Source organism: Onychomys torridus, chromosome 18 (assembly GCF_903995425.1).
Source record: "Onychomys torridus chromosome 18, mOncTor1.1, whole genome shotgun sequence".
NCBI lineage: Eukaryota > Metazoa > Chordata > Mammalia > Rodentia > Cricetidae > Onychomys > Onychomys torridus.
Window position 1 is genome coordinate 4119681 of NC_050460.1, and position 26215 is coordinate 4145895.

The window sequence follows — 26215 nt, forward strand, 5'->3', positions numbered from 1 at the left end:
GGTTTTCTTGTCAGCTCCTAGAAAGTTTCACATACACTTGTTGAAATTTCTTACGGAGTTGGCACCTGCCATTTTCAGTTTTTATCAACAAGTAATGCATGCAGCAGTCTTTCAGATTTATCTGTTTTTATGTTACGTGTGTTAGTATTTGTCTACAAATATGCATGTGCACCACACAAGTGCCTGGTCCCAGTGAAGGCTCCCGTGGAACTGGAGTCGTGGATGGTTGTAAGCGCTATGAGAAGTCAGGAATCAGGGACTGGGTCCTCTGCAAGAGCAGCAAGTGCTCATGACCACCAGGTTCTCTAACCAGTTCACACAGTCATTGTTATAGCAGAAATGGTTCTCGGAGCCAGGTGTAGCGGCTGTAATGCCAGCATTTTGGAATCTGAGGCAGGATTGTGGATGTGAGGACACCTGAGCTATAAAACAAAACTCTCAACAAGAACCAGACCAACCAACTAAATAAAACACACACCAAGCACACACACACACACACACACACACACACACACTCCTTCACCCCTGGGGTTCTTGGTGTGGTATGGGGGATGGGGGACAGTCAGAAGCACCAAATTACTTTCAAGATGATACTAAGATCTTTGTTCCCCTTACACTATTGCTCTGGACTTTTCCAGAGGATTCATGACATATGACTGCCTTGCCACCTATTAATTTCTGCTTGAATATTCTTGATTGAAAAAGGTTTAAGTTTTTCTAGTATAAATACCAAAAATTCTAACTCACACAAACAAACTCTTGGGGAATTGCCTTTTGTTTGTTTGTTTGTTTTTGTTTTTGTTTTTGATTGTTTTGGATAAGTTGTCTTACATTGCAGGCTGTTCCCCAACTCCCTGTTGGCTGAGAATGACTTTGAACTTTTAATCCTCCTGTCTCCACCTTCCAAGTGCTGGTTACGGCATGCACCATGGCCCACGCTCTCTGCTCCCTGACAGTGGATGCAGGGCCGCCTCCACTCCTGCCTCTGTGGCTTCCCCACCGTGGTGGACTGTCTGCTTGAACTGTGCACTGATGGGAACCTTCCTGTCTGAAGTTGCTTTGGTTGGATATTTTGTCACAGGAGAGAGACAAGTGACTAATTCAGAGGGCAGAGCGTTCCCTTTTGGGGCATCTTATATGATGTTCCCAAACCCTGTGTTCAGGGAGAGTGTTCTGTGTAGCTGAAGAGCAGCCATTTGAAAATAGCAGCCGCGTCCCTGTAATGTCCCTGTAATTGTTAATGAGGCTGCCTAAGAATGAGTACCGGGGTCCATTTCTGTGTGATTAGAACGAAGCACGCTCCTTGCCTCACATCCACTCTACTTCTCAGTCTCAAGAGTTAGCTGTGTGTAGATTAAGTGTCCTTAATCAGGCTGTCTTGAATCACAATGTGGAGTTTCTGCCACATTCCACAGAGGACTTGATTTTCCATTTCCTGTCTGTGATCACAGAGTGGTAAGTGGCTTCCCAGGAACTTTTATGAAGAGGGCAGATAATGCAGAGATGGGTGGAGGGAGTGGGGTGCTGGGCTGATTGATTAGAATCTTGTTTCCCGGAGGGATGGGGAGCCCAGGCCGTAGTGTCCTTTTTGGCAACACAGTCTCACAAATTGTTTCATTATCTTCTTGACAGCATAGCTGCTGCCTAATTCTGTTGAACCAGGGTGTTCTTCCAGGGTGAGATTATTTAACTCTCTTAGTTGATTATTGGGAGAGCTGGAGCGGTGATTTCGGAGGAGAAGTGTCGTCTGTGAGTTTTGAATTTTAGTGCCTGGGTCCTTTGCATGTGGCAGACACTGGACCTTCCCAGTGCTACCCTCCTGGGCTTTGAGAGCCATAAGTGACTTTTGGGGATTGTGTTCACAATATTCCTAATCTCTACTTACGGCCAGCTCCATTGTTTCCTGTCTGTTAATATCCCTTCCTTTCCTACTTCCAGGGTTAATTTGTACACTTGTCATCCTGGGGTCTTTGTTTTCCTGTCCCCATTATGTTTGTGGAGTCTCTTCCCAGTGGGTTTGAGAACTCTGGGCACCTAAACTAAAGATTTTCCCACATTTTTGCAAAGTAGAGGGGACTAGACTGAGCTTACTTGCCATGGAAGTCCTTGGTACCTGCTTGTTCCCAACACCATTTCTCCAAGGAAGACTTAAAGAAAAACTCCACAGAACAAGACACTCTGACAAACACATACTGCTAAATGAACTTGGAGGGTCACAGACAGCTGTCCCTCCTCTGCTTGCTGATTCTAATAGTACCTGACTCCTTTCATAACTGGAAGTCTCCATCAGATGCTGGGCTGGCACCCTAAAAAAAATTGTGTGTTTATTATTGTGTGTGTGAGATGTCTGTAGGGGCACAGCACAGTGTGTGTGTGTGTGTGTGTGTGTGTGTGTGTGTGTGTGTGTGTGTGTGTGTGTGTCTGTGCGCATGCACGCGCACGCGTGCTGAGCAGAGATGGCCCAAGCAGCAAAGCCAGCAGAGAACAAGGAGATCAGGGAGTAGGCCGGTTGGACTGTTGCCAGCTTGGGTTTCCTGGCACCCCAAGTCTGGGCAGCTGCATAGGAGATTGTCCCTTGGCTTCTGTCACTCAGTGCCTTGGTTTTTGTCTTTCTTTTCCCTATTATGTGTATATGTGGTATGTGTGTGTGGTGTGGTGTGGGCACACATGTGCATTGGTATCTGTATTAGTGATTTTTCTGTTGCTGTGATAAAATACCATGACCAAAGCAACTTAGAAATGAGAAGAGGTTATTTTGACTTCTGGTTCTGGAAGGATAGGGTCCATAATGGCAGGGACGTCATGGCAGCAGGTGACCATCATACTGGGAATAGGACGTTGAGAGCTTACATCTTAAATTACGCTACCATGAAACAGAGAGGTTGAACCAGAAATGCTGGGGGATTTTAGCTTTCATAGCCCACCAGTGATAGAGTGATAGAGTGATTGATAGAGTGATAGAGTGATAGAGTGATATAGTGATTGATGATATAGTGATAGAGTGATATAGTGATGATATAGTGATATAGTGATAGAGTGATGATATAGTGATAGAGTGATGATATAGTGATATAGTGATAGAGTGATGATATAGTGATAGAGTGATGATATAGTGATAGAGTGATAGAGTGATATAGTGATTGATGATAGAGTGATAGAGTGATATAGTGATGATATAGTGATAGAGTGATAGAGTGATGATATAGTGATATAGTGATAGAGTGATGATATAGTGATATAGTGATGATATAGTGATATAGTGATATGCTTCTTCCAGCAAGACTGTTGTCTGAACCTGTCCAAATAGTGCCACCAACTGGTGACCAAGTACTCAAATATGAGAGCCTGTGGGGGACATTCCCATTCAAATCATTGTGCTCACCCACCCCTCCCCCACAACCTCAGGTGTCAGTTCTCACAGTCGCCCTATTTGAGACAGGGTCTCTTGTTCACTGCCAGGCTGGCTGGCCTATTACTCAATAGGGACTATCCTGTGTCTGCCTCTTGTATTGCCTTAGGAATGTGAGAAGACAGATGTCTACTGTGCCTGGCTTTGATGTGGGTTCTGGGCAATCAAATTCAGGTCCTCACACTTGGGGTGCAAGCATAATAACCACTGAGCCATCTCTGAGTCCTCACTGTTAGGCTTGAGGAACTTGGTGGATGGGAGCCAAGGAATGCTTTGGAGATCACACCACACAACAGATCTCCTGTGTGAGATTTGTGGGTCTTGGGGAGCAAAAGACCATCTTGGAGTGGGACAAGAGACAGAGAAAAACAGCAAGAGGCAGACAGAGTGAGAGAACAGTCTGTGATGGTGGGGATCTTTATATCTAGTATGCATCTCACACTTAGAGGCCAGTGATGATGCAGCTGCTGGGGCTGAGTTGCCTACGGGAGAACCTACTCTCTAACCCTCACTTCCTAGTTTCTGTCTTGCTCCCTGCCAGCTTTGTGCTTATTCTGTCTCTGCTCAGCTGCAAACACCGAGAATATCCCCAAGGTTGTGTTTCCAGACTTGTCTGCCCATGGAGATGGTTCTCAGGCTCTTCTTTCTAGCCAGAGCTCCCGTGAGTGCTGTCACAGCATCTCTTCTGTGCCACAGAGCCCCTGCAGCAGTTGGTGTGACCAGAACCACACAGCCACAGCTACCACTATGCAGTCTATGTAGACCAAGACCTCAGAACCAATTTGCTGTCTCCTTCACTTCTCAGCCATTCCCTTGTCTGTTGTCTTCAGGAAGGACTTGAGAAGGCGGTACAAAGCAGGGTGAGGGGCGGCTGCATAGCATTTTTCAAGCTCTCTGCTTTAATTCTGGATTATGGTGCTTGTCCTGTCCCAGGAGCTGCTTGACACAAGTTAATGCCAACCTGGCATTGTTTAACATTAATTACACTATAGTCAGATGGAGGAGGTCACCGAGGAGACACACATGTGGAGGGCGTCAGGCTGCATCTCGGTGCAGTAGGCAAGCTCTGAGGAGGGCGGCACCTGCATACTGGGGAATGGAGGCTCAGGTCCCCAGACCCCTTTCTGATGCCTTTCCACTTCATGTTGTGTGTGGCCGGATGCATTAGGTAAGCTCCCCTCTCTGCCACAGCTGAAGACAGGCTTATTCATTCACTCAAAACGTTTGCATAGGGCTCTCAGGAGATGCTGCCCGAGGTGGGCCTGAGATGAGAGGAGAATTTAAGAGGTGAGCCATCCTCAGTGGTGGTCAGTAGAGGAATGGAGGTAATGGGTGAGGGAGCAAGCAGGGCGGACCTGACGTTTCCTCTTTGCATATTTAATTTTACAAATTTAGGCTGAGTTTGAGATAGACATGGGGTAGTTTGAGATAGACATGGGGTGGTTTGAGTTAGATGTGGGTGAGCCAGCCACCTGACACATCTGCCTGACACCCCCTCCTGGCCATCTGATCTCTCCTGCGCTGTTTCTGTTTCTGTATGTGGGGTCCTAAGTGTATTTTCATCATGGTTTAACATCTTTATACACCGGCCTCTTGCTGCCACTTCTTGGGTTGCTCTGGGGGGACAGTACCATTTTCTGGACCCAGCTCACTCTCTCCTAGATTCTGTTTGTAGAGGGGCCAGTCATCTTCCTCTGCACGCCCCTGTCTTAAGTATTGCAGAAGCCCTAAGTTAGCAGAGTCTGGCACCTGGCAAAGGAGCTGCTGTCCCTCAGCATGCCTTTTCAGAGCTTATTATTCAGTCCTGACGATCTAGGCCCATTTTTGGCTCATATTAGAGAGGAAGTTACTTTAGCACTCAAAACATTTTAATTACATTTATTTATGCATCTGTATGTGTGCACATTCATGTCATGGTTCTTGTGTGGAGGCCAGAGGACAACTTGAAGGAGTTTTCTCCTTCCACCATGTGGCCTTGGGCTCAGGTCATCATCAGCAAGCTCCTGGACCTGCTGAGACATCTTACTGGCCCTACTCCATCATTTAAAAAAAAAAAAGAGTTTCAGAACAGACAGCCCAGAACCTCAGCTGAGGAGTGAAAGACCTGTGTGTGAACTGAACATGTTGAGTAGCTCTAGGCTGACATTAGACAGAGGCAACAGCACATGGGCACAGGACCGTGTCTGACCTTGTGATAATTGGTGAAGCCACTAGGGCTATTAATAGCAGTGACAGGGATGACTTTCATGGCATCCACATAGAGAGCAGACTGGGGCTTCAGGCTCGATCCTGCGTGGCCGGGACCTCACTTGACTCCTTTAACACCTAGTGAGACAGGAGTTACGCTTGTCCGAGAGACACCTGAAGCAGGCACACATCAGATCTGCTCCAGCATATTCAAAATGCAGACACTGCTTATGCAGGACCACAACATACAGGGCTCTTATGGGCTGGCCAACTAATTCTGATATCCTTTTCTGGGAAGATTTCTTCTTGGGTGCAGTTAACCTTATCTTCAGCGTGAAGGTTTGCTTCCAGGACCTTCTGTAGAGCTGGATTGGTGAACACACACTGCTTACCTTTGTCTTTATCATGAACTGTCTGTCTTTCTCCTTTGCTTTTGAGACTGATAGTTTTCCTGGTGACGGTAGTCCATGCTAGAATGTGTGTTCTTTTGGAGTGTGTAGAACGTCTGTCTAGGACCTTCTGGCTTTCAGGCCCTGTTGAGAAGTCAAGTGTTAGTCCAATGGGTCTGCTTTGTATGTGACTTTGTGTTTTTCCCTTGCAGCTGTTAGTATCCTTCCTTTATTCTGCCCATTTAGTGTTTTGATTATTGTATGTTTTGGAGGGTCTATTCTGTATGCCTCTTATACCTTGATAGGCATTAGTCATCTTTTTCTTTAGATTGCGGAAATTTTCCTGTAATATTTTGTTTAAAATATTTTCTATGACTTGGACCTAGGTTTCTGTTTCTTCTTCTTCTTCTTCTTCTTCTTCTTCTTCTTCTTCTTCTTCTTCTTCTTCTTCTTCTTCTTCTTCTTCTTCTCTTTACCTGTTGTTCATCATAGGTGCGGTCTTGTCATAGTGCCCCAGGTTTCCTGGATGTTTTGTGCCTGGATTTTATGTAGATTTCATTTTTGTTTGGCTGAGCTATCCATTTCTTCTACCTTGTTTCAGAACTTGGAGTCTCTTTTCTACTTCCGTCTGCTGATGAGGCTTCCCCTGGCTTTTCATGTGGCCTCGGACTCTCAGTCTTGCTCCAGCATGCCTCTTCTTCAGTGACTCTGTTTCTTCATTAAACTCTCCTTTCAAGTCTGGAAATGTTTGCATTATTTCACTCCACTGTTTGTATTTTCAAGGACTTCATTAAGGCATTTATTCATGTCCTCCCTCAGGCCCTTGAACATATTTTAGAGTTGGTGTTTTGAAGTCCTGTCTTGTGCTTCCGCTAAATGGCTTTCCTCAGGGTCTGTTGCAACAGTGGTTCCTTGCTCCTGGAAAAGGCATGTTAGTTGTTCATGTTTGTGTGTTTTCGATAGGACTAGTTATCTGGAGTTCTGCATTTGTGGTGTTTCTTGGAGTCAATGTCTCTGCTGGGTGTGTGTTGGTTCTTTGGTGGGCGTCACCCCAGTCTGACAGGTTGTGGATGTGCAGAAGAAGTTGTGCTCTTCAGTCCTGTAACCACTCAAGGTTTTAGGATTCAGAGTCTGACTGGTCCCAAACTGAAGTTCTGGTTGCGATTCTGAGTCCATACTCCCAGCCATCCAGATGGTTGCAGCTGGGTGGGATTTAAGAGAGTCTAGCTTGTGGTAAAGGGGACTGACTCTGGAGGTCTAAGTAGTACTTACTCCAGCTCTGTGAGGTTGGCAGGAGAACCTGTGTCTGGTTATGAATGCTGGTGGATTAGTCAGTGTTCTCTAGAGTAACAGAGCTGATAGAATGAATCTCTATATCTTAAACAGTGTTTGTTAGAATGGCATACAGGCTGTGGGCCAGCTAGTCCAACAATGACTATCTCCCAGTGGAAAGGCCAAGGATCCAACAGTTGTTCAGCCCTCAGGGCTGGATGTCTTGGGCTGGTCATCAATATACATTGGAATCCCTAATAAGTAGGTTCTAATATCAACAGAGAAATACCTCAGAAGCAGGGTAGATAACCTGCCAGTGAGAGTGAAGGTAAACAGGCAAAAACAAAAGCCCTTTATGTAGGCCACCATCAGAAGGTGTGGCTTAGATTCAGGGTGGGTCTTCGGGCATCAAATCCAGATGGGGTTAGGGTGGGTCTTCTAACCTCAGCTCAGTTGATTCAGCCAAGACTTAACCCTGGCAGCCATGCGTAGCTACTTGGGTTTTAGTTGATTCCAGATGTGGTCAAGGTGACATCCAAGATTAGCCAGTACAGCTGGTGAGACCCAAGGGAATGGAGATAGGTTGGAAGGGTGGGCTGAGGTGTGCAGCCATAGCTGGACTTAGGGGTTCATTCTACCCTCTTTCTGAGTAGAATGGAGGAGGGGAAGGAGGCACAGACAGCCTACCTGGGTCCCAGCCAAGTGTGATGGCTGTGGGGCCTCTGATTGGGAGTGATTCTGTAGTCCCATGGGAGTCACATAGGAATGGAGATGGGCTGGAAGGAATTGCTGAGGAACACAGTGAGGAAGAAGAACTAGAAGGACCCTGGGCCCCGTGGAGATGGAGGTGGGCCTAGAGAAGGGGCTGAAGCAGTGTAAGAGTACCCTAGAGAGACTAGCATGGAGGAGAGGAGGCGGCACAGGCAGCCTACCTGGGTCCCACTCAAAGGTGGCTGCTGCGGGGAGCCTGATGGGGAGCAGTTCCTTGGTATGTGGGGACTCACAAGGGAATGGAGATGGGCTGGGGGTTTGGCTGGGGAAGGCAGCAAAGAAGAACTAGGGGACCCCGGGTCTGCCCCAGGAGGCTGAGTCTCACGGGATAAGGATAGGCTGGGAAGGGAGCTCTGCACGCTGTTCTTGAAGAGCAGATACTTACAGCGTTCATGGAGCCAAACAGTAAGAGTCCCTCGTGAAGTTTTGCCTTTCTCCCCACTTCAGGATGGGACAGCTAGTGAGAAGCCAAGACTGCATGCACTTGGGAGTTTCGGATTCTGGCCCATCCGGTGAAGATTTTGGCAGCTCTCCCCCATTCCATGATGTTATGGGTTTATTTTGGGAAAAATGAGTGTGACCTTCCTTGAAGCTGTAGCTAAAGGATGCTTAATAAGGAGTTAAATTGGCACCATTAAAAAAAAGTCAAAAAAGGGAATAGTGGGGTTTTTTTGTTTGTTTGTTTGTTTTTTTTGTTTTTGTTTTGGCCCACGATTAAATACATGCATGTAAAACAAAGCTCCAGAAGAGCCTATTCTGTGGCTGTGAGCCATGAATGCCAGGTCACGTCTTCTAGTAGCTACAGTAAAGAAGGAAAATATGCCACATATGATAGCACACACTCGTAATTCCAGCAATCTATACACAGGGGGAGGAGGATCAAAAATTCAAGGCTAGCCTTGGCTACAGGGAAAATTCAAAGCTAGCCTGGGCTTCATTAGAACCTAACTTTAAAAAAGGAAAATATACAAATTGATGATATGTTTTATTTAACCCAGCACATTAAAATTTGTCATTTCATTGTGTCATGATATCAAATTAGACATTTTACAAGTTATAAAATTTTTTGCTACTAAACTCTGGAACTGCTGTTTGTATTTTGTGATTTTGGCATCTCTCCAATGCTGAACTCCAAATAACTAGTCCCATCGAAAAAACACAGACATGAACAACCAACACGCCTTCTCCAGGAGCCACATATGGCTGGTGAGCACTAGGATGGAGGGAGGAGCAGAGGGCAGGCAATGCTGAGGAAGACCTCGGGATCCCTCGTAAGCAGAAGGATGTCTCGCCCAGTCACTGGCAGGCTCTAAGGTAGAACCCCCACCCAGGAGCAAGCGCTGCCAGCCGCCTAGCTGGCTCCCTTCCTCTGCCTGGTGACAGAGCAGCCTTCTCTTTCTGGGACAGGTGTTGATGGGTTGCATTTGGGGTGTGAATAGAAATGTTTTGCTGCAGCTACACATATCTCAGCTGTGAGTCCTTGCTCTGCTGCTCTTGTAGAGGACCCACATTCAGTCCCAGCCCCTGCATCAGGAAACTCACAAATGGCTACACCAATGCCCTTTTTTGGCTTCCATGGGCACTTAAACACATGTCTTATTCTCACATAAACACAGATACATTCACATAAATAAAACATTTTTAATTAAAAAAAAACCCTTTTTGTTAGAGAATACAATTTATAAAAAGAGATGATTACTTTCACCAGGTTTCTTGTCTTATCTCGATGAAAAGCATCTCTCTGGACCATTCTTCTCACCACTGCATTGACTTCACCTCACTGCTTCTTCTTGTTTGATGAGGTCAAGGCATTGGGGGGAACCTAGACCATTAAGACCTTTTAACAGCCAGGCTGAAGTGACTAATGAGCAGTCTGCTGAGGCTTCAGAGACTCCACCTTTGCATCTGTGAAAACAAATGGCCTATGTGTGCCGATGACAGTTTTTTGGTTAAGTACTCAGGTATGTACGGTCTGCTGTTTCTGTGCACCGAGTGAACATTCATGCAAAGCCAAAGGTGCCTTTTTTGGATCATGAGAACTCTGGTTCTGTTCACACTTGGCTGAGTTTGGCAGTGGTTTCAATGGTGTTTATGTAGAAGCATGATGTTTAAATGTGAGGAGATGCATCACAGGGTGTCAGCCGTGTCTTTACAGGGAGTAGAAGGAGGTCTGTCTGACGTTTGCTGGGGGTCTGGAAAGCTCATCCGGACAACTGCCGTTTGTGGCTGGGATAAACATCATGGTCAACACTAACTTGGGGAATAAAGGCTTTTTATCTCAGCTTACAGTTGCTGTCCACCATCCAGGGAAGCCAGGGCACAAGCTCAGGCCAGGGACCTAGAGTCAGGAACTGAAGCAGAGACCATGTTGTGCTGTAGTCCGGGCCACCTGCCTAGAGACGGCACTGCCCACAATGAGCTGGGCCCTCTCACACCAATAAGCAATGGAGAAAATGCCCATAGACAGTCCCACAGGCACTTGCTCGGCTGAGATTCCCTTTCCTCATAGGCTAAGTGTGTGACCGATTGACAGAATTTACCAGCGTAGCGCACAAACGGGCTTCATCTGTGGGTAGAAGTTATAATCCCACAGAGAATGGATTTTACTCTGTCATAAACCTCTTTAAACTAGCTGTGTACACAGAGAGATTTCACTTCCGTTGTTTATATTGTGTATATTTATATTCAGAAGTAAAAAATTCCCTGGAGACTTTTCAACACAATGGGCAGTTCCCCACCGTGCTGCGTGCCCGGGGCTGCACTTCTGGAGTGACTGAGCCCCGGGCCCCTCTTCCTAGGACAGTTCCTGATTCTATATTCTGCTGTGTGGTGTGAAGATTCCCAGCTACTGTGTGCAGCCCTGGTATTTCTATGAAGTTTTACACTGTTCCTCTGCCTTTGTGGTGATACTAGCCTCTGCTTTTCCCATGATGCTCTGTGAATGAGTCCAGTTCCCTACGGCTTCTGGCTTCTCCGTTCTGACTCAGCGTTTGCTATTGTTGCTGTCACATTCCCACGTGGGGGCCCAGTGTGGGAGCAGAGCAGTGAGGGTTGTGGGGATGGGGAGGTTTCCTCAGATGGATGGTGGTGGCGGCTTCACGACAGTGTGAAGGCTCTTAATGCCAACATTAAAACGGCAGTTTCTGTTAGTGCATATTTTACTACACATTATAAAGTTCCTAAGCTTCCCCCAAGTTGAACTGCTGATAGTGTTCTAAGACCAGTTATGGATTTTCCTTCTTAGCCTCATGGCTCATCTCCTTGGGGCCCAGAGTTCATGTCCAGAGTGACTGCAGGTGTGTGCCGTGACCTTACTGTAGTGACAGCTGGCGGTGAGCCTGTTCAGCACTGTGGGTTTGCCCTGCTTGTGGGGTTTGCCCTGCTTGTGGGTGAGCAAGCCTGGCAGAGCTCCTGGTGTGGTGGAATTTACTGGGTAGGAAAGTCAGTGAATAATTTGTATTGTGACACATGCTGTAAATAAATGGCTGGTGAGTCATGGTGAGTACCCCACTGGGAACCCCACAAGCTCATGTGCAAATTCAAATTTTCATTTTAAAAAATAAAAGTAATCAAATAAATTAACATTTTATCTAATCGTAACATACTTAAAATATTATCATTTTAGTTATAAATGTAAATATTTTTTACTTAAGTTTTATCTCCTAATTACATAACAAGTCTTTGGAATCACATATCTTTAAAATATATTATTCTTTTTTATTATATTTTAATTAAAGTATTTGTTTTTTGTATGTGTATGGGCATGGGCATGTTATGCCATGTGTGGAGGTCAGAGGACAATTGTGAGAGTGGGTTCTCTTCTTCAACCGTGTGGGTCCCGGGAATTGAACTCAGCTCACCAGGTTTGGCAGTGGGTACCTTTGTCCACAGAGAATCTTACAAGCCCAAATTTAATTTCTTTCTCTTTCTCTTTCCTCCCTCTCCCTCTCCCATCTCCTCCACCTACACCCCATTCTTTCTGCTGATGATTGAGCCTAGAATCCTGCATATGGTGGGCGAGCACTCTGGCGTCAGGGTGTATCTTTATATCTTAGCTACTGTTTTGAACTGTACAGAGAGAGAGAGAGAGAGAGAGAGAGAGAGAGAGAGAGAGAGAGAGAGAAGAAGAAGGAGGAGGAGGAGGAGGAGGAGGAGGAGGAGGAGGAGGAGGAGGAGGAGTTGCCGTATCTCATAATAATTCAGTGATGTCACTTTTGAGTCTCTCACCACTTTTTTCAATCCCTACTCCCAAATTTCTTTTAAGCACATGAAATTTGAGAATATGTTCCTAGTCCTGATGCTAGCCAGTTTAACCTTAATAATGGTCTGTTATGTGTGTGTTGTATATGTGTGTGCCTGTGTGTATTTCATTAACGTTACCTTTGTCACTTTGTAATGAATTTTAGAAGCAGTTGGTTGTCCCTTGCCCAGTGCAGCCTCTGAGGCCTGACTTACTCCGAGCCTTCTGTACCCTCTATCCCTCTGCTGCTGGGGCCCCGATGCAGCAGTAGGGGCTTGTAGAACTGGACACACACCTGTCACTTTGAGCCATGACTTTCCTTCTCAGTCCTTATTAGGTATCATTCCAGGCGGAGCTATGGATCCACCTTGTCAAACTTTCTGTGTAGCGGTTAGTCTGTCACATGACAAGCTTCTCTGGCCCCAGCCTTTCTCATGTTGGTGGGCCAGATATTGTGAGGACATGAGAATGAAAACCGTGCTTGGGTAGTTCAGGCTTGGCTAGGGCGCCATGTCTTCCCTCCTTCCCCCCTCCCTAGTGCCTTCCCTCCCTCCTGCCTTCCCTCTCTTCATTTTTAGAAGCTTGGATTCTTAAGTGGTAAGATGATGGAAATCTGAATTTTAAAAACCCTCTAATGAAAGATTTAACTTGCTCCAGAAATTTCAAAATGACACCTATTGCAGCCAAGGGCTGCAAACAATGTTAAAAAATCGAATTCCTATTCCTTCTGTGTACATTGAAAAGCTTCACATTGAGAAATGATTGATTTTAGTGTTTCACTAAATTGGATCTACTACAAAGCTCGGCAGATTGATGTTATAGAAACAGCAGTCTTAAAGGAACTTATATATTTTAAAAGCTTTGGGTGAACAGTGTGATTATCAGCTTCACCTGTGAGAGAACTAACCCAGGAAGGTGGCATTCCCCTCACACCAGGCTCTTTGGTATTGACAGATCCATTAGCGAGTGTAATTAGAAAAGCAGAATCGGACTTGGCATAATTAGGTTAAAGTCACAAATGATTGCTGGACAGAATAATAGGTGTCGTTACTGCTGCTCCGTGATGGAGCTGAGCATGGCTGTGTGCTGAGCTGTCTCTTCTGTGTTGGGGAGGTTAGTGGTTATCCAGAATCAAGTTCAGAACAGCCAGCCATTGCTTAAGTTCCTCTGAAAATGCCTGAAGAGCTTCATTGCCATGGGGGAAATGTGCTCCAGAATGTTTAGCTAAACAAAAACATAGTCATAACAAAACCAGAACCAACTATGTCCCAGGAGTGTTGAGAAATATGTGGCTTTGTGGGTTAGGATTCCACATGTTTTCATTCTTTATCTTTCTCTTAACTCTTGGGACAATGGTGAATTTATTTATAAGGAAAACATTGCTTACTTTAAGAGACGTTCTGGCCATCGAGCAACCCCAAGTGCTTTTTGGCAGAGACGTAATGTTAGAAAAGACTACTGTTGGTAAATCAGTTAGGGAAACACCAGATTTCCAAAGGGATTCAGATATAATTATGAGGTTCTAAACTCTCTTCCTCCTGATGCAGGAGTGGGGGTGCAGTGGGGGAGGAATAGGGAGACTGGTGTCATCAGTTCCACAGCGATGGCCTTAAAGCCGTGGGGGCTCAGGAAGATTAGGCAGGTGGGCTCCTTGCTCAGCACCCTTGACGCTCAGCGCCCTTCCCTCTCAGGGTCCTAGCTGATGCCCATGCTGAGTGACAGCAGGGCGAGGTCGGAGGCAAGAATAGAGGGGGTCTACACTGTCAAATGTCCAGACCCAGAAGTCTGCCAGGTCTTGGTCTGAGTCATGAGGGGTTGAAAATTCAAAGGTTAGTATTATGATTTCTGACTTCTCAAAATAACTAGAAGTTCAGGGGGAGATAGACATAGCTGGAAATCAGTCATCTTTATATTAATAAGCAAAACTAACCAGGATTCATGCAAACATTATGTATTTTCTCAGAATTGAAATCTGAGAGAGAGAGAGAGAGAGAGAGAGAGAGAGAGAGAGAGAGAGAGAGAGAATTTTACATGAAAATAAAAAGGGACCATGAGAGGAGGAGGAGGAAGAGTCCAAAGGAAGGGAGCAGGGGGAACAAGAGTGGTAGACATTCGGGGAATGGAAGAGGACCAGGGAGAGGGGATGAAGGAGGGCAGTGTGGGGGTGAATAAGAACCAAGTATAGTGATGCACATATATGATAACGTCATGTGGTGAAACAGTGCTTTGTATGATAACCAACCAATTTGCTTTAAAAGTTTTGTGCCATTGGGCCCACATGCCCACCGGGAGTACTCAGGCCTGAAGGACAGGACCCAGTCCTGGTGGCTTTGACTCCACCACTCTTCTCCCGACCTGTGTTTACTGTCTGGACACCGAGGCCCCCTTGGGTTCTGTACCAGACTGTCTATGTAATGGTGACTCACTTCTGCAACCAGCACTTGAGAACCTGAGGCAGGAGGGCCGCCATGAATTCACCATTAGCCTGGGCTACGGTTTGAGGCCAGCTTGGGTCATACAGTATAAGATTTTTGTAGAGCATGCTAAGATCCTGTAGCTGAGGCTCTGCTCCTGCACAGATGGGAGAAGCCAGCAAGAGTCAGCTTTGCCATGCGTAGGGTAGCTCAGATGAGAGGGGCATGTCAGTGTAGCAGGGTGTCCAGTCTAGATGAGGCCTGAGGTCTGATCACTGTAGATGTGACTGAGGAGTGAGATGGGTTAGAAAGAGGAGGGGCTCTGACCCTCCTCAGGGTGCTACCCTCCCTGTGCAGGGGGCATGTACTCTTGCTGGAGAGCAGCAGTGGTTGGCACAGCCTTATCCCTTGTCAGCATGTGACAGACAGTGTACCAAGAAGCGCCACCTTGCACTATAGTGGCTTATGAGTCCAGTTCCAGAGTTGGGGTCCTGATCAGAGGTCAGGAATCCAAGGTGGTAACCCTGCCCCTCTGCCAGCTCTACCCACCACATAGAGTCAGTCCTTATTCCCAGGTTGGCTGTGGCTTTGACCAACTCTTCCCATTCACTTTGAAAACATTTATTATTCTAGCCTTTGCTACTTTTTTAGTTAGAAAATATCCCTTATTTTTCAACTGGAGATAATAAAATCGCTTTATTGGAGTTAGAAATTCCTTTCCCAAATGCTTATCCAAGATCTTCATTTCATAGGAAAGGACCCATGAGATAAGGAGGGAGTTCTGTCATTTACCCAAGTTATATAATCAGCAATAAAACCAGGCAGTTGTTACAAAACAGAATACTAGGGAGATTACTCTGATTGCCTGGGTAAAAACAGTCCAGCAGCTGTAATCTCTATGTCCATCTGAACATATCAAGTATTCCTTATTTTTTCTAATAATATTTAATAGTTATATTTTTCCAGTTTTTCCAATAATAACATTGGGGCACTGGCAGATGTATAAAAACTAGTTTTTTTTTTCAAATTTTATTTTATTATTTTTGATTATGCATATGTGTATAGGATTGTGTGTGCCTATGTGCCCTTGAGTGCAGGTACCCATGACAGCCAGAAGAGGGCATCAGATCCTCTGGAGGGTCAGCCTCTAGATGTGGGAATTCAACTCCAGTCCTCTGTGAGAGCAATATGGGCTCTTAACCAATGAGCCATCTTTCCAGCCACAAGAACCAAGAATTTTGCTTTTGTATTTGTAGGTTAAGGTTCAAATAGAAACATGAAATTAAGATCTTTAATCATATTTATAGTATAAGCCTTTTGTATTGCACTATGACTGTTGAGACTCATTTTTAACCACTTGTTTTTAAAGTAATAAATTAGAGGACCAGGCTGTTAAAAGTGCTAAAAAGTGCACTCAGCTAAAAGTGCTTGCCTAGCGTGCACAGGGCCCTGGGTTCTAATCCTGGGTAACATAAAACATTAATGTAAAAAGTCATTAAAACTTTTAAAGTAGCATTTCATTTGTGTGTAAAGAGGACAGTGTAGATGCCTTTTTAACCCTCCCTGAAATGGTCTGTGCTGATCACAGTAGTTCTGAAAGTGTCCTAAATACCCCAGCCCTGCTCCCCTGCTCTCTCTTATAATCTGCCTCCATTGTTTACATCTGGAGAAATATTATTCATCTCTATCCATCCATCTATGTTTTAATGTAAGAGTAACCACACAGTAATGGCATCTTGTTTTTTTTTTTTGTTGTTGTTGTTGTTTTGTTTTTTTGTTTTTGTTTTTGTTTTTGTTTTTAACATAGCAGTGCACCATGGTCACATTCCCGTCAACATCTAACAGACTTCTTCACCTTTGACTCCTTATGGGCTTCATCACTCGCATGTCAGACATTAACTAGTCCTCAGTGAAGAACTCTTTGGCTCCAAGTACTTGCTTTTAGAACAACATTGTTGGAAATAGCTTTGCCTATAAATTCACTTTTTAATGGTTAATTTTCTGAACTATTTCTCATTTTATTTTAAAAAGTTGAATCCTTTATTTAAAAAAAGGAAGAAAGCATGGCATGGGGGTTGTCATATCCATCACCAGGTCCAATAGGTTTAGTTGGGTTTCTGTGAGTTCCACTCCCAGCCTTGTTTGTAGATTTTATTTTATTTTTATTTTTATTTTTTTTGGTTTTTTGAGACAGGGTTTCTCTGTGTAGCATTGTGCCTTTCCTGGAACTCGCTTTGGAGACCAGGCTGTCCTTGAACTCAAAGAGATCTGCCTGCCTCTGCCTCTGCCTCCCGAGTGCTGGGATTAAAGGTGTGTGCCACCACCACTGGACGTTTGTGGATTTAAAAAGAGCTGTAAGACGCTCCCACTTTAATTGTGCATATGTTGATATGTATTTTCCAAGGCGAGAGTGTTTGTTTTATGCATCATCATTTGTTGACTGAACTTCATCAGTATTTTAGTCTTTGTCTCTTCTTCCAAGCTGCCTACTCATACTCTGAATTGTTTACTCCAGTTGGGGTCTTGTTAAAGAGTAGCGTATGAGGTGAAGCCCCCAGCTGTTGTGGGCTGCTCAAGTTTGTCATGATAGATTAGGAGTCGAGAAAATAAGCCAAGGGAGGTTGGTTGCTGTAGCAGGGATGCAAGGCTGTAAGGGCTGTTGGTTGGCCCATGCTGTTCAGGTGCCATGCCCTGGAGGTGCCATGCAAAGGGAGGAGGAAGCCAAGACATCCAGGATGTCCCTGAGGAGGAATCTGGAAAGCCAAAGACAATATTTTACAGGGTATCCATGTCAGGACCCATGTAGGTGCCTCTACAGTGAGAGGCTGGCCCCCATTGAGGGTGGCTCTGTGCTACTTGCTACTGAGATGACTTGGTGACCATCTTGGCCCCACTGTGTGGTTGTGGCTCATCTGCTTATTCTGTATGTCCAATCCTGGGAGTTCTACAAATGATGGAGATCCTGGAGTAAGTGTCTCTGCACTAGGGGATTAAAGGCACTTTACCCTCTTGTGAGAGTCACTCCATCAGCTATGATAAGCCTGTCTGCTTCCACAGCAGGGGCATTAGGGAAGTGAAACCAGACTCTATTACTCTAGTAGAAGCAAAAATATAAAATGACTAGGAATAAACTTGATAAACATATAATATCCATGCAACAAAACTTCAATATGATCAGAGGGACCAAAAGTACAACTCAGGTAAAAGGTGGTGCTGAGCTGTGTATGGGTAGGAACCTGCAGCATGGTGAAAAATGTCTGCTCTCAGTTAAGCTGTAGTTTGAATACAATTCAATAAAAATATCAATACTTTTTAGGGGGATAAGGGGAATTTGGTTAGCTGATTAAAAAATGATTTTGAAAATGAAATTAAACAAGGTTTAGAAAATAAACAGGGAGACAGAAAAATCCAGGAAACAGAGCCACACCATACTTAAGAAACTAATGTAATGAAAAACAGTGGAGCCTGCAAATAAGTTAAATTATTATAGCCACAAACAAATATATTCATTAGTGACAAAAGTCACCCCTCAAGTCAATGAGAAAACATAGGTAACTTGGGGGTCTTGAATTCATAGTGTATGTTTTGCACATGATAAATCTGAAATATATTTAAGATTTACCTGCAAAAATGATATACTATAAAGTATTAACAGAAAAGTTGTTATATATTCCAAGGCTTTTCCGCCATAGCAACATAAGAACCCTACTCGTGAAAACCCACTTTTGCAAATGATGAATTGATGTGAGACACTTCCAACCTGTGTTGGTGACTAAGTCACCTAATATGTAATAGTTCCCATGGCCCAGTAGGAAAATTGACTGTTAATCCAATAAAAACTGGGCAGAGTACCCACAGCTTATAGAAAAGGATATGGACAATTTAAATATGAAGTGTTTATTATGAGAAGCTACAAATGGTGTAGTAAGAAGTATAGATTGCTACCTCACAGGGAGTTTTTCCCTTTCCCTCTTCTTATTATGACATTATCCAGGGCATGGGAAAGGAACTTTTATATATTGCCAATGAGAAGCAAACCCGTACTTCTTTATAAAAGAAATCTGACAATATCTGAACACGTTATACTCTGTAACTCAGGACTTCCTGTCCTTTGCTTGTTTATTTGTGATATGGTCTCACTATTTACCCCATTCTGGCCTTAAATTTACAACCCCTCTGCCTCAGCTTCCAAAGTGCAGGGATTACAAGCATGCATTGTATCCCAGCTTTAGAAACATTTTCTAAATGCATTATAGGTATATACTTTGAAATCGTGTAGGAATGATATTTTATTAAAGCCATATGGAAACAAAAGCTTTTATAATCAATGATGTAACACATAAGCAGATCTATAAGAAATAAACCAGGAAGTGCTCCATGCACTTGGGAGGCTGAGGCAGGAGGATCACTGAGTGTTTGAGGCCAACCTGGTCTGCAGTGAGCCCTCATGTCATTGAACCAAACCAAACCAATTGTGAAGGACGGTGCTATTTTTAGATAATTGTGATTATCTGAAAATAATCGTAGCCACTGCCTCTATGGAAAAAGTGAGGCAGAGGGCTTGGATGTAGACTGTCCACTGCGTACAAGTTTGCACCATTTGACTTTTAGACCTTGTCTACCCTGCTCATTTTAATAAATGGGCTGGAGAGAAGGCTTGGCAGTTTAGAGAGCTTTCTTTTATTGATGTGTTCAGATGAGGTGGAAGATGACGGCTGTTTATAAAGTCTGTGGAAGGCTTATCTGGGAAGAAGTGACCCAGAAGGCCCTCAGCAGGGCAGAGGGAGAGGGACTTAGGGTTTGGAGGACAGACCTCTGATCAGCCTCTTTTCTTCTACTCTAGCGGAGCTGCCGAGGTCCTCGGCGGTGAGGTTAGCCTCTCTTCGGGACCTGCCTGCCCAGCTCCTGGAGCTGTACCAGCAAGGCTTCTCACTGGCTGCCCTGCACCCCTTTGTGCAACCAGCCAGCAGGCACGAGAAGATATTCCTCGAGCACATCTTTAGGGCCATCCTGGTCAAGAAAACCAACAGGTAAGGACCCAGCACTTAGCACCATGTTGTGCAGAGACTGAGGCATCTGAATGTAGAGGAAAGGAGGGTGGGATGGGTTTGTATGCTGTCCCCAGGGCCCTGCCTTCTGACAGATAAGCCAAAACCATGGCACCCTGTGGCAAGAAACAAGTGCCATGTCTGACTGCAAGTAGAATTCAAGTTGTTATCTCCTTTAATTTATGGCTGAAACTCAGCTAGAACAATGTCTTCTCTGCAGAAGCATGCTCCCAGAATCACACAGCCAGCAAAAATATAATAAAACCATAAATCTGAAAAGCCACAGTTGGAAACAACATTTTATTAAAGGCTTTATACAGACTCAATGTTTCCCTCCAAAATTTAGAACTACTTCAAAAATTTGAATTCATCAAAAATTCTGTTAATTACCTCTGAAGAACATATCTTCTCTCCCACCCCACACCCCCTACTTCCCACCCCACAGCTCCTACCCCACACCTCTACCTCCCACCTCACACCCCCTACCTCACACCCCACACCTCCACCCCACACCCCCACCCCACACCTCCCACTCCACACTGCCCACCTCCCACCCACACCCCATACTGTCGTTGGGCTGGTCCTGATTTTAACTTTCCAGATGTTTTCTGGTTGGTTTGTTTAGTTGAGTAATACTTTTACATTTGACTTGTGCCTGAGTGGGAAAAGAGATGGGCTTAGTCTTTCAAAAGGAGCAATACTTGTTTTAAATGCTTAAAAGATAATGATAAAAGCAGGAAGTACAATAGGTCTAACTGCTTTAATCACAGAAAATTTTGAAGCTTGGTGTGGTGGTAGGACACTGTGATCCCATCACTTAGAAGGTGAAAGCAGGAAGGTCAGGAGTTAAAGGTCTAGCCTCAGCTACACAGTGAGTCTCAGGCCAGTCTCTATTATGAAGGACTCCAGCTTAGTGAATACATAAGTACATAAATTGAAGTTTGAGAAAAGAAATTGAATTTACCCTCTGGCCAGCTGTCTTGGAAGGAATGGGCAACAAGGCATGAAGTATTACAAATGCACTCATGTCTTAAAGGAAAGGGTGTAGGTAGGTCATGTTCGTCTTTGCCAAAGCCACTTTGCGGCAGACACCGCATTGGCCTAGCAGAGTCACAAGGGAGCATGTGGGGCATGAGGCGACATGCCAAGATGGACTTCTCTCTATTTCAAAGCAGCTTATCAGGCTCTGGGCCCTGAGGTAGAGCTGGGTTTTGTGACAGTCCTGGGACACTGTTGTTTGTAAGGTGACGCTGTGCAATGTCTGTGTTTTACACTTGTTTCTTTGTGTCCATTGGCCGTGGATCAATATCTGGTATAATCACATGAGGAAATGATTCTGGGGACCATGATGGATTTAATTTACATAGACACACAGGATATGCATATAATGTCAATAGCTCATGTTAACTGAGCATTCATTGTGTGTTACATGTGATAACTATCATTTTGTCTGCGTCACTGGCTCATGAAATGGGAACCCTGACTTGCTCCTAGTTTTGTAGGGTAGAGACCCTGAGACCATGCAGCATGACCACAGTCCAAATTGAGAGTCTGTATTAAGCTGCCAGCAACTGCCTGGAGAGAAACTCTTCTCACACAGCAGCCTTGGATACATTTCACAGGGAGCTTTTAAAGGCAAAGAATGGAGAAAATCTACATCCTGGTTGGCAGTTGGAGGGGGAAATAAAGCAAGCAAACAGTTTAACAGAAGCCAAAAATATGCAGTAGCTGGGGCGTTTTGACCCGGAGTTTCTAGAACAAAGTTGGTCACTTTCTCAGCAAGGGTAGGAAAAGTGGGGAGTTTTCACAACAGGGGTGGGGGTGGGATAGAAAAAGGGTAGCTCAGTTTCAGCTTAAACCATAGATGGTTCCAGCTGAGACAAGATAGAGCAAGCTTTGCCCTGTCACCTGAGGACACCAACTCCCATGCCTGCATTCTTAGCTCTAGACGATCTTAGGGCAGGGTCTTTCATCCCCACTACCCTCCCATTTTGCTCATCAGCCTTCAGAGAAAACAAAATTTTGAAAAGGAATAAACAAAACAGCCTCACTATGTGTTTCATAAAGCACCGCTCAAGGCTGCTGTTTATTAGGCTGGGGTCTGTTCGTCTTGGCGTTTAGAGGAGACAAGCCCCTGGGGTCTTCTGTGTGCTCTGCTGTCAGAGGTGACGCTAGCCCAGGACCTGGATGAAGTATGCATATTACAAATGCACTGATGTAAAGGTGAAGACATGTCTCTTCCTCTTTCTACACCCGGGGTAGCACTCCCAAGCTAATATGTCTTCAGATCTCCTGGGGATGCTGTTAAATAACATTCTGGTTCAGTGTGTCTGAAATCAGGCCTGGGATGCTGCATCTTCAGTGTGGTCCCACTCCAGTGTGGTCCCAAAGGATGCTGACATGGCAGCAAGGGTGGAGAGGAACTGACTCATCCTTAACTGTCACTCTCACTATTAGGATTTACTGCTTTTCTCTCTGGGGCAGCTTCAGGCACCGAGAAAAGCAAAGAGGGACCCAAGACTCCTGGCTGAAGGGCCCGTGGTCCATGTTGCATGTGGTTCCCTGGGAAGCGGAATAGTGCTGGGGAGTATCATTGAAATTTTCTGAGCCTCTCATTGTATACTTGACACAGTGAGAGGTTTATAACATATGATTTGCCAGGTGTGTTCAGGCATATGATCAGATGAGCTGGGCTATGATGCTACTGTTTAAGGGCAAATGCCATCTCCATTTTGTCCCTTACAAGCCAGCCAGGACAGCCAGGGTGTTAGACAGGGAAGAAGAAAATAAAGTTCTGAAGATGAAGACACTGCTGTGTGGGAGTGTTTTTCCAGAGGTGCCTATGTCCTTAGAGCTCATTCTCTGCCCCAGGATGCCTCCTAGTCCACTGTCTCATTGGCTGCAATGCATAGTCTGTCTCCTGGGTAAGCTGGTGCAGAGAAACATTAACTTTGTGATGAGTTTTTGGAACTGATTTTTTTTTAAGGAAGCTGCAAAAAATCTGACAATGCACCAAGTGAAACAAAGAAACCCGTCCAGAGGGTCTCTCTGTTTCCATCCCAAATGGTGTTGGGCAGGAGGAGGTGATGGTTGAAGCAGGGTCCTAAGAAGTACTCTTAAAGGTGCTTTTCTCTCCTGGGCAACTCGATAACTGTATGCTTCTGCACACACACACACACACACACACACACACACACACACACCACCACTACCACCACCACCACCACCACCACCACCACCACCACCACACAACTGCAAGCAAGCAAACAAAAAACTCTCGAAGCTCTGTATCAGCAGGTTATTGAGGAAATAAAAACAGAAGAAAGCTTACATGATTAATTTTTTAACATGAACAGATAAAGCAACACTTTTAGCAAAGACTGCCAGTGTCTAACACCATAAATACTGTTAAGTGAAATTATTTAGCTCTGGAAAAGGGAGTGAGTGCCTAGTTAATATTTTCCAAGTAGGGCACACTGACAGATTTAGGGAAACTGCTTTACTCTGCATCCAAATGAAGTGTACTGGCAAAAATACCAGAGAACAACTAGTTGAAACATGGTAAACCTGAATCATTTGAGAGGTGAACACAAAGTTTTTGGCAACTAACTGGACTTTGGGGTGTGAGTATGCAACAATATAAACAAAACAGGACAAAACAAAACAAGCAAAACCCCAAGCTTTTATCCATCCATAAGCCCATCTATACCCCATGCATATCCCCATCCACCCATCCATCCCTTGTCCGTTCATATATTTATCCATCCATTCCCCCATTCATCCATCCATCCATCCATCCATCCATCCATCCATCCCCCCATCCATCCCCCATCCATTGACAAACACCTACTAATGTTGCAAGAATATCATAGGTGTTGTTTATTTCTAGACCCATCATGACAAGTAGACCTTACAAATAAAGCAAGTCAGAATTTTTCTTTGTTTCCCAGTGCATATAGCAGCTATCTATACATTATACTACATTCTTATTAATAATGTAGTAGCATTTTTAAATGTACACACTTCAATTTAAAAATCAGTTTATTGAAAAACAGTGCTAATGATTATATAAGCTGTTAGGAAAATGATGTCAGTAGATGGGCTCCGTACAGTTGCCACAAACCTCTGGATTTGTAAACCATGGATTACCTGCAAAGCATGATAAAACATAGATGCCAGGGGCTTCTTGAGACATTGTTTTAGGAACTGTACCTGGGGGAGATAGAGGGCTCAATTGGATATAGCACTTGCTTTCCAGGGATCAACTGTCTGCTTGAGGAATTTCTTGTGACATGTCTGTCATGTCACCCTTCTACTGAAAGAGAAATTAGATTTTAACCTGTGTCTTATTTCCTTAGATGTTTTAAAATTTTATCTTTCTATTTTGTGTGCACATCTGTGAATATGCACATGTGGAGGCCAGAGGACAGCTTGAAAGAGTTGGTCCTCTCCTTCCACCACTGGGTTCCAGGACTCAAATTCAGGCTATCATTCCCTTCTGAGCCCTCTTGCTGGGCCTGGGCCTTACTTCTTTGGGCACACATAGGAATACTGAGAATGAGTCTTAGAAGGAAATGCTCTGCAGTGCTGTTTGGGTAACTGGGGGGCATCGTTACCAAGCCCCCCCCAAAGGCAGAGTGGCAATGCCTCTGAAGCCTACCATTTGACAAATTTCACTCAAATCCACAAAACACTATCAGATCTTTTCTTTTGAAAGTCATGTTAACTGCTGTTACATTTCAAGGTGGCGGGTCAAACTGCCTACATGTGTTGATTGTTCTTCAGCTAGTGTGAATTCAGTCAAAATCAGTTCCTTGGAAAAGTGACTCCAGCAGAAACAGCTAAACATGTAATCTTGAGTAAGTGGAAAGACTTACTTTTTTCTTAAGACCACTTAGTGGTTTTTAACACACAATATAGTTGCATTTTGTCTGGCTTCTAAGTGTCATTAAGTTACTTTTTTTTTCCTGTGCAGTTTTCTTTAGAATGAATCTTAAAATTGCCAAAAATCTTAACATTTCAAGGCTAAGAGAAGTCAGTTATTAAAATGTCATATCTGATGTTTCATGAGTGTGGATTTAATTCTAGGTGGTTTTGCAGTTGTAGATGAAGAGATGCACTATGATGCCCCAGTTCTTAGACCCTGAATTGTTCATGGCAGAGCTAGTTTTGAGCTAGGTCATTCGTTGTACTGAGAGGGTTTTCATCACTGATGGGTGAAAGCTCCTTGGACCCAGAGCTCCTAGAGTGATGCCTGACCTGGCACAGGGACTGGTCCTGCTGGGTAGTTGTCTTTGGGCCTAGGGAATGAGACTTAGAAATAAAGCTACTACAGACAACACAACATGCATCTAATCAAAGTTGCCCTTGGCAATCTTCTCAAATTCCCGTGAAATGTGATACTGCTGAGATGGGACTACTGTTTCCTTGTAGAGAAGTCTTCAGTAAACCTGAAAGGTTTGCTTTTACAGTACAGTCCTCTCTAGGTTGATGAGATGATTGGCAGTAGAAGGGCATCTGTGGGAACTAAGACTGGGGACCAGGAACTCTCTTGTTCCTTTTGGAGGTCTTCTGTGGCCCATGTGCCTGTTGACTAAGATAATTGAGATTGTTTTATGTAACAAATGTCCTTAGCAATTGACTTTCTAAGATAACTGTGTGTTGTGTAATTTTACTGTGCAAAGATGACTCTAAAGAGACCACCTAGGTCTTAAGAAACTTCCCTTTCACTGGCTGTTAACTGTGCAGACAGTTATGGTGATGTCAAGCAAGAACTTAGGTCTTGGTTTGCATCTTTAGCGGAAGTTTGTCAGTGGGGTAGCCTTTGAAATGGAGACCCAGAGCCCTTCATTAGCTCTATATCTGGAGAAATGGGTAGATTTGAACAGAGAGTGTCACAGTGGTTCGGAACTTCCAGGTATGGAGTCTAGCCCAAGACAGCCTGAAGCCTGAGAAAGCAGAGTTTGGACCACAGAGCAAAGGTGGAGGGTCTGGAAAATGGAGCTGGAACAAGGCTGAGGGAGGCTCCTAGGAAGCTGCCACCAGGATCCATAAGGATTGAGTCCTGCTCCATCTGCTGGCCCAGCCAAACCCCCCATGCTCTGGCTCCACCAGATTGCTCCAACAAGCCTTTTGAAGAGGTGTGGTTGGTTGCTGAGATCTACAGCAAGTGATTTTGTTCTAAATCAACCATGTAATGGAATCTGAGACATTTTTCCTCTCTGATTCTGTAATGGCTTGTGTGTGTGTGTGTGTGTGTGTGTGTGTGTGTGTGTGTATGTGTGTGTGTGTGAACTTGACACAAGCTAGAATCATCAGAGAGGAAGGAGCCTCAGTTGAGGAAATACCTCCTTAATATCCAGCTGTAAGGCATTTTTCTTAGTTAGTGATTGGTGGGGGAAGGGCCCAGCCCATGGTGGATGGTGCTATCATCACTGGACAGATGGAGCTGGGTTCTATATGAAAGCAGACTGATCAAGCCAGGG

The 26215-nt window shown here is 44.6% G+C and overlaps 1 protein-coding gene across 3 annotated transcripts in view; it reads left to right on the top strand.

Annotated features, from left to right (window-relative positions):
* Positions 1-26215, top strand: part of Rftn1 (raftlin, lipid raft linker 1) — a 197452-nt gene that overhangs the window by 61666 nt on the left and 109571 nt on the right. For all 3 annotated transcript variants that reach the window (XM_036167750.1, XM_036167747.1, XM_036167748.1), the window contains exon 3: positions 19526-19712. In XM_036167750.1, coding sequence (XP_036023643.1) covers positions 19526-19712 — 187 coding nt within the window. The remainder of the gene's footprint in view (positions 1-19525; positions 19713-26215) is intronic.